Source organism: Aptenodytes forsteri, unplaced genomic scaffold (genome assembly GCF_000699145.1).
Source record: "Aptenodytes forsteri isolate BGI_AS27 unplaced genomic scaffold, ASM69914v1 Scaffold236, whole genome shotgun sequence".
Taxonomy (NCBI): domain Eukaryota; kingdom Metazoa; phylum Chordata; class Aves; order Sphenisciformes; family Spheniscidae; genus Aptenodytes; species Aptenodytes forsteri.
Window position 1 is genome coordinate 2,501,177 of NW_008794456.1, and position 9,028 is coordinate 2,510,204.

The window sequence follows — 9,028 nt, forward strand, 5'->3', positions numbered from 1 at the left end:
TCCCTGCCCACGGCAGGGGGGTTGGACGAGATGGCCTTTAGAGGTCCCTTCCAACCCAAACTATTCTATGATTCTATGAAACAGTTAAGAATGATCTTAGAAGGGCCAAGTGAATCCTGCCTTAAGCAAGCACGGAAGTCATCACAACTTGAAGGAAAAGGGTGAAGAGCTTGCATTTATTGACTTGTGGTAGTGAGTCTAAAATGCATTTTTCTATGAGAAAAGACTATACTACCAGTCCTTGCTACAGCACTGTTTTTAATCTGACCTGGTTTCTATTCTACATTAGCAGGAGATATATTCAGGACATCAACTGTATAGCAATAAGAGAAATCTACTGTAGGAATTTGCCATTCTGTGTGTTGATAATAGCTGCTGGAAAATCAAAAAAAGAAATTCTTGTCCTTTTAAATCTTACAGCCAAACACCTTAGCATTTAATCTTAGTAATGTTCTGGACTGGTTTTTTGTATTACTTCTAACTCAGTGTCTTGATACTAGCAAGTTGATTCAGAACAGTGTTGTGGTTCTGTTTTTAGGGCAAACGTGTAAGGTGACTTTTGAATGTTCTGCAGTAATATACTTCATGGTTTTCCTGCAAATGTCATCATTACTTTTTGTTTTTGCAGTGAAATATTTTCATGCCCAGAGTCTTTTGAATTGGATTCATATAATTTTTGTTTACTGCATCACTAACAAAGATCAAAATTACTCCTATGATGTGCTGCTTTGAAGAAGCTGTTGAACATTGTTTTATTAAAAAACAACAACAAAACCCCACAAAACCTTTTGGCAGTAATGTAAAGAATGTGCTTATGCTGGGAATGATAGAAAGCCAAGTAAATTCCTCTTTCCCACGTGGTATGAGAGATGTGGAATCTTAGGGCTTGTCAAATTTATTTTTGGTCTGTTGGTTCAAAATAAAAAGAAAACAGAAATACTATGTCATAGAACATTAACTTCTTTCCTTGTTTTCTGTTGTTTAGGTGGATAGTTTACCGTCAAACTATGGATAGTCCTGAATGTTTCAGTGCAACTCACTTCCAGCGTTACCTCTCCAGCGTCCTGGAGGCTCAGCAGAACCACAGCGTCCGTCAGTCCGCTTATGCTAAAAAGAACAAGCGTCTCCTAGTGGTCTTGCAAGGGTAAACGTTTGAAACTGTTTGAACTGTTGCATAAAATCAGGGATTTCCTGTTCCCTTCCCATTTCCAAGGCATTTTTAAACTTTCCCATCACTCTGAAGCAGTCAAATTTCTGTGCTAAAGTGTGGTATTCTGTGAATTCTGTTTCACGTATGTACTAAACTCGGCTTTTCTGCAACCTGTTAATCTTATTGCGTGTTACTCCATTGGAGAAAAGGTGTCCGTAGTCTTCCTTCGATCATATGGAAGGAAGGACTGCATTTGGTGGTTCTTCCCTGTTTAGGAGATTGGCTGTGATTTTTGGCTTCTCAGAAATTTTCTTGCCCTTTCCAGCTGCATCTTAGACTGTTGTTAAATGGCACTTTATTTTTTGGTGCAGCTGTGTGTGGTTTGGTTTTGGTTTTTGTTTCCTGCCCCCTCCCTGCCAAGAGGTCCTAGATAGAGAGGTATTTGCCCTTCAAAGGCTGGTGAGACTTTACGTGCTGGTTATCTGTCTTTAAAGACTGCTGGAGTACTGGTTGTCTGTCTTTAAAGCCGTAGACTTAGATGAGGGCAACAGAGCAGAGAGAGCTTGAGATTGTGTTGCAAGTTGCACTCCAGAGCTGCAGGTGAATATTACTGAATATTATCTGCTGTAGCATTATCTTAATATTTAGAGGGAGTGTTGCGTCTTGTAGTCCCTGTTAGTACGCAAAGGAATGATTGCTACTTTTTCCCAACAGACCCGTATTTTGCCAATAGCAAGACAAATAACCATGAGTTTGCACCCTACCTTTCACGTATAATTTTTTTTGAAACTTCACTAAAACGTGGGAATTGTTTTGATGAAAAATGGGTGTGGAGCACCTCCCTATTTCTATCAGAGGAAGATCAGTTGTCTTTAAGGCATTAGGTGACTGAGCGTGTTTTGGTAAATTTTAATTTGAGTTGCTTCAGAATAGAAATTAATTTTAGGAAGTGTGATATGGTGTGACATAAAGACTATAATTGTATCTCTCAAGTGCTTACAGTACCTTAAACTTTTGAAAGATCAGTGAGTGCTAGAGAATCTTGAATAAATAAATTCATGGTTTCCAGAATTAAATGGTCCATTCAGTTTGCAACATTTTTTCCTCCAAATAGAAACTTAAAAGCCTAAGCTACTGTGATTCTTACGGAATTTTTTAAACAGTGAACGAGTGTGCTACAGAAAGCATAAGAATCAATCTTTGCTTTTTTCCAAGTATTTAGCATCTTTGTGTGCACACGTGCTTGCTTTGTCTTTGTATTTCTGGTAGTCCTTGCTTTGACTCTTTGGCAGTATTAGCTACAAAAAATGTGACACAAACTTTCAAAGTTCCAGTTGATAAAAGATATGAAGAAAGAGAGGCAATATTGCACGCGTGTGCCTTGTTACTCCCCAAAAAAATTGTGCAAAAATTGCACAACACTTATGTGGTATGTTTTGAGTCTCTGTACTTCAAAATGAACGGCTCTGTAAAGATTATGACCTCTTAAACTGCCAGCAGAAAGCAGGCTGTCAAAAATATGCTATTCACTCGATACAGCAGGAGATACAGAAGTAAGATTGATTAACATGTTTCGGATAAATGCCAGGGTTTTTTTGTGGTATAAAGGTGAAGACTCTGAGCCATCTCTGTTTGACACTTCCATCTCACGTGTAGCACTTGAACTAGTATCGTCTACAGTAAGTTTGCCCACTCTGTTTCTGAGTCGTTAGCAGGAAACATAAACTAGCTTGAGGGAAGTACTACCCTAATCTGGCTGGAATGGTTTTGGTTCCCAGGCTACCAAGTGTTCATCTTTTTCACTAAGGGCATATATATGGAGCTTAGCATTTTCTTCATTATGGTCCGTTCTGATAGTGCTAAAAAGCATAATTTTTTCCGTGTTAGAGTGAGATTTTTTTTTTTCTTAAAATTAGGAGGAGTGGTATAAAGTCCAGTGATGTACAAAGTAACTGATATTCTGGTAGCAGCACTGGCTTCAGGAGTGGTTAATTATAGGTTTTCCATTCTTTTCTGAGTAGTTGAGTGTTGGTATAGACAGCTTTGGAGTTCTCTAAATAATCCGATAACTCACAATAATACAGTTTTGAGAGAAGGTTGTAGCTGGCTGAGAAATAAACATCTGGAATAACAACTCAGGTTCGTCTAAACTTTGCTATCATACAGAAGTACAATACAGCGGTGTCTGGAGTACTGATAAATAATGGGCGCGTTAATTACAGAAGCAAGTTTAAATTGGAAGGCTGAGAAGTGAGAGGTGTTGCTTTTTAATTTCTTTTTTTTACTTGAATCATACTTAGTGCTTAATATGCTTTGCAGTAGGCATAACGTGCTAGTATTTATATTATGCTTTTTGTGCTTCCTGAAAGCTGGACTTTTCAGTTGTTCAGTGCAAAGTTTATACTGCTTTTCTCTGTAGTTGTCAGTAATTTATTTCTAACATCACTTGCAGTCTGCTTCACTTGTCTGGATTTACTAAGTTTTGAACTGCTTTATAACGATTTTGGTAGGCTTCTTTAGAAATCTAACCTTCTTGCAAGCAATTGGGTTCTTACTAGATGTTGAAATGTGTCGTTCTGTTTCTCTGAAACCATATTTCATTTTGTTTTCTTACAGATATACTGATGTTATTGATGTTGTACAGGCTCTACAAACTCATCCTGACCCAGATGTGAAGTCTTCTTTTGTCATTGGAGCAGTTAATACTTGTGTAGAGCCACTGAGTTGCTATATGGAACATAGGTATACTTTAAAATATTTTTACTAGTTTGAAAATAGATATGTAAGTTTATGAGATCACTTTTATAATAGAGATATGTGGTGGTTAAATGCCATTGAACTGTCTTAAATCTCATAAAACTGCTAGGTAATCCATCTTGGATGAACTTTTGAAGTGCTGTTTGGTTTATAAGGATGATACTTGGTTTCCACTAGGTATATAATTATATATAATATTAACAAAAGTTTAGCTCGTGCAAGAATAAACAAAGATTGTCGTTAGCATACTGCTTAAATATGTATACTCTGGCTAAGGACTATGTAAAATCTGGACAGTCAACTGGCCTCTCGTGTGCTTTTTAAATCATTCTTTTTCTTACGATCTTTTTGTAAGTATAACTAAAAATTGAGACGTGCATCTCAGTTTGGGTTATTGATTGTGTCACTACTTTTGGATATTAAATGAAGACTTTACAGATTTAAAATAGGGAACTTATGGGAAGCAGTCCCAAATTTAGTGGAAGAGAATGACAAAGCACGGAAGCAAAAGCATTACAAGTATTAAAATCTGATATCCTGGGTTACTGCAGCGGCAGGGTGGGGAGGAAACGGCAGCAAAGCCAAGTCACTGACATTTTAAAATAGTGTGGTATGGTTGCTGTTTCATAGTATCTGTACGTGCTCCACACTTCAACAAACGTGGAACTAATTTCATGGACCTATCTGTAAAATTATGATACTTAAATTTTGCAATTATGCCTTGCAGCTGATTTGATAAAAGTAGGTTAAAGCAGTTACAATTTTCAGAGTTCTAGCGTTGCTGCTATTTGTGATAAAACTCTGTGCATCACAGGTTAGAGGTGAACTGCCCAATCATTTTATAAACGTGCATTCCTTAAACTTCCTAGCGATTTTTAAAACACTAACCAATATGCTTCTTGTGCTTCACACTGGTCAATAAATAGACATTACCTTACTGCATCTTTTTGTCTCTGTGACAAAAGATTGTAAATAAAAAAAAAAAACCTACATAAAATATTGTTGAATTGATGCTGGAGTGCTGTTTCAACTTATTCTTTCCATGATTATAGGAAAGACAAGTTCCAATTCCTAGTTTTTTTTTTAAACTTACTAACATGTTACTGGTCATGGTACTGAGTAGTATTTATAGCAGCAGTGGCCTGCAATCCTTTGACTAACATTGTTTGTCTCCTGAAGTGCAGTAGCAATTGAAGGAAGAGGCTTAGCCTATGCTGTAGACTATTTGTGTCTCACTTTGAAGTTTCTTCTGATAAGAACTTACCAAGCAGCCACGTACTGCCAATGACAAATCTTTCAGTTGGGAAGCTTTGGCGATTTCACTGTGAGAATCAAGAAGAGCGATTTTAATGTCTGACTTGAAACTTTTGCAGTCAAGAAAATCAAAACCATTTCCTGTCTTAAAGTCCATTACTGTAGAGATCTAGCTCTTTCGTGAGCCTAGGATGAAGCTCTTCCCCGTGTTTAATAGCAAGCCAGGGGCAGGGGAGAGGTATTTGAAGGGGGACAGATAAAGTACTATCTCTGGAGCTTTTGTGTGCATGATAAAGCTCATAAAAATAATTGTCGCTTGTCTCGCACAGTACCAGAGGTTGGTACAATATGTACGGAAAGCATTATGTACATAAAATCTTTCCATGAAGAGTTCCCACCATGTTTGGAAGGCACAATTCTTTAGGGCAAGCTTAAAATGCCTATTGTTTAAATAGGAATTAAAGTAATGTTGAAGCCTTTCTGACTTCCTAGAATACAGAACAGATTGCGTGGTGGGAATTAGCTCTTAAATCCATTAAAGAATTAAAACCATCTACAAAACTAATTTTTTGGGAAGAACTCCTGAAAGACATAACCTGTGGGGATGTTCCAGTTACTTGGATTGAGGAAAGAAAACATGAAAATGGGTTGGATAGTAAGACTCCAGCTGTCAGTGTCCAAATGAATGTAAATGCTTTAGTTAAATAATAATATCCATTCTTAATATACAAACTTCTGGTTTTTTTAGGCTTCTTTTTCCCAAGTTCTTGGACCAGTGTTCACAAGGTATGTGTCACTTTTCTTGACTTTGAGCTTTACAGAACAAGTAGCTGAGCCATATGGCCAAACAAATACACTGTAAATGCATATAGTCAGAGGATGATGATAAACTCTTGGAGGTAAGAACCATCTGTGCAGAACAGACAGTCTCACTCTGCCTACATTATTAAACACCGTAAGCGCCTGGAGAAGGTCTGAGAATCTGGAACATGATGCATTCTGGTTGTCCTCATCTGGAGGATGGGTTTCCTAAGCAGTTTAACTCATGGTCTTATCTGGAACTATTGTAACTCGTGCTGTGTTGTTAACCTAGGAGCAAAATGGATTGGATTTGAGTTCCATCCTCTTCTGGGGAGGCATGAGGACACGGAGCTCTCCTTTCATTTCTGCTATTTTAGAAAGGGAAAAATGAGCTGGCTACCTTGTTCCCCATATCCTCTTCTTAATGCAGCGTGGAGGATCCTTGCAGGGTTCATTTGGCATTGCAGTAGACAAAAAAGCTCACTTGCAGAAGAACCGTTTCTTACCTGTATATTTAGTTTTATATCCTGACTCTGAAATGAATCATTGACTGCATCGTCCTCCTTGTCAGGCTTGGAACTGAGAGCAGCTGTTGGCGTAAGTGGGATGTCATCCTTCCTGACCTATCATCAAATAAGTTCTTTAAGTTTCAAGAGCAGAAGCAAATTCGACTATAGCACCTTAACAGTTGTTTTTAACAGTTGTATAGCTGATTCACACCAGTACATGTGGTGTGTTTATATATGAGAACAGATTTCTCCAGTCAGATAATCTTTATTTTAGGCAGACCGTGAGCTCAGCCTGAAATTGGATAGACCAATGACAGTTAAGATACTTTATTTTTTTTAAGTCGCTGTCGCACCACAGTTACTGCAGGATGACTTTCTGATCTTATGCTTATGTCTTCCCAAGTGAACTGCAGGACTGTATTTTTTGTTTGTATTTAAATGCAGTTGTCAGAGCAGGATGCTGCATTTTTTCTTGTGGCCGTTTAGACTCTGTAGTGCTCTGCTTTGCTGCCAGAATTATGCCACCTCCTGTTCATGTGTGAAGGGAGCCCAAAAGAACAAAATCCAAAAGAACCCAAAACAATGAAGTTGTGAACAAGCTGGGAAGTATGTAGGTGCTATTATATAAATCAGTGTTTTATTCTTATTTGGAAAAAAAAGTTGGTGCTAGGAATTGAGGAACTGACCAACAGATAACTATCATGATTATAACCACGGGTGAAATTGAAGAGAGCAGGAGAATGTTAAGAGGGAAGAATATAATGACGTGTCAATAACCACTGAGAAGTTAAGAGTGCGAGCATGCCTTTTTGTTTTATGACAGAATTAAAAAAAAAAAAAGTGCAACAATAGCAATATTTGGTGACACATTCACTTTGAGAGAGATTTGTCCTACTTCTTTTTTGTGTCACGCACCCCAATATTATTGTTTGTGTTACTGTAGCATCAGTGGGCCAAGACGGTGTCATACTGGGTGTACAAATCTGAAAACAGGAACTTGCAATGCAGGTATAAGACAAGACAAGTACAGGTATAGGCAAGTAGGAATTAATTAGACTTTTGGGTGGTTACCTTGTCCACGTAACTATCTTGCATATTTTGGGAGTGAGTAGGGTTAGCCTTTTGCTGCTGCTTTCCAGGTCCCTTCTATTGTGTGGCTTTCTGAAAGGGTACCTGTGCATATTATCAACATGACATCATTTGACAGCATGACATGACACTTTCTGCTTGGAAAGCCACAAGACTAACAAAAACAGATGAAGATCAGGGAGAACTGATAAAGCCTTGAGCAGAGTGACCAACGTTAGCAGTTTTGTTTTGTCTCCCCTTTGCATGCTCATGTAAACACTTTTAAAAAAAAAAAAAAAAAAACAAAAAATCTTGCCCCTATCTGTGTGCTGTAATTTCCTTTTGTCTCACTCCTTCCAAATATACCTCTCTGTTTTTGTTTTTTTTCTTTTTTTTATTGCTTTCTTGCACAGAAGCTGTAAGATGACAGCTTACTAGTCTAAGGGCACATTGGCATCTCTTGTGTTGTACATGAAGTTGTTTTACAGATTAAGACATCACCATTGTTAAATATGCCCATTGTACGTTTGGGAGCGAAGAGGATCCATTATTTTTGTAAAGCATACATATTTTTAATCTATCCCTCCTGTTTCTTTACTGCTTCTATTGAACATGCTATTCCCCAGGCTGTAAAGATTTTTTTTTTTTTTCCCCCCCTTTAGAAGAGTGTATAAATAAGGAATTAAACAAAACTGGGTGGTCTTCAAAATGCAGTAGAAACAGAGATGGCAGTGACAATTTAAATAGAAAAGGTCAAAATTATTTGTTACTAAAGCTATGTAGGCATCTTCAGTTCTCAGAAAGCCATTTTTCTTCTGGATTACACTACCTGTCGGTCAGTTCAGTATCGTGGACTGTTGCCTGCTAACCCAGGGCCAATTTTTGTGGGATACTGGCGCCTACAAGATTTATGCATAGGTGTGTGCAGAGCCAAAGCTTGCAGGTTCCCCAGGCTCTGAGCAGTCTTCTGTTACTTCCAAGGTTGCGTGGGAGTTTACAAGAAAGAATGACAGCTAGTGCCCGAAAGCTGTTCCCCTTAGACAAGCGCAAGTGAAGTGGGGAGTGACAGAGAAAGAGTATGGGTGAGGAGCGTGAGACAAGATGCATAGGTTTCTGATTTGCTAGATATTTTATTCCTTGAATCTTTTTCTTCTTAACTTTAAGCTTTGCCAGCTTAGTCCTTGACAATTACCTATTTTCTCCAAGGCATAGTGCTTCTAACTGTAATATATGCTTCATAGCATGTATGTTATACAGCCTTTTTATTGTTCTGTGCCGACTTCGCAGAAAGTATAACTATGTTTTTAACTCAACTTGTCTTTTAAATCAACGTCGAGTTTGGGGATATTAAGGAAAAACCCCACTGCGTGTAGCACACCCACAATGGGGTGGTTGTTGATTAGCTTATTCATAGAATCATAGAATCATAGAATCATTGAAGTTGGAAGAGACCTCTAAGATCATCGAGTCCAACCGTCGACCCAACACC

At 38.1% G+C, this 9,028-nt stretch overlaps 1 protein-coding gene across 1 annotated transcript in view; it reads left to right on the plus strand.

Moving 5' to 3' along the window:
* CUNH20orf194 (chromosome unknown C20orf194 homolog) overlaps positions 1-9,028 on the plus strand; it is a 116,237-nt gene that overhangs the window by 95,827 nt on the left and 11,382 nt on the right. The window contains exons 28-30 of the mRNA XM_009290722.1: positions 986-1,144; positions 3,767-3,892; positions 5,910-5,947. Coding sequence (XP_009288997.1) covers positions 986-1,144; positions 3,767-3,892; positions 5,910-5,947 — 323 coding nt within the window. The remainder of the gene's footprint in view (positions 1-985; positions 1,145-3,766; positions 3,893-5,909; positions 5,948-9,028) is intronic.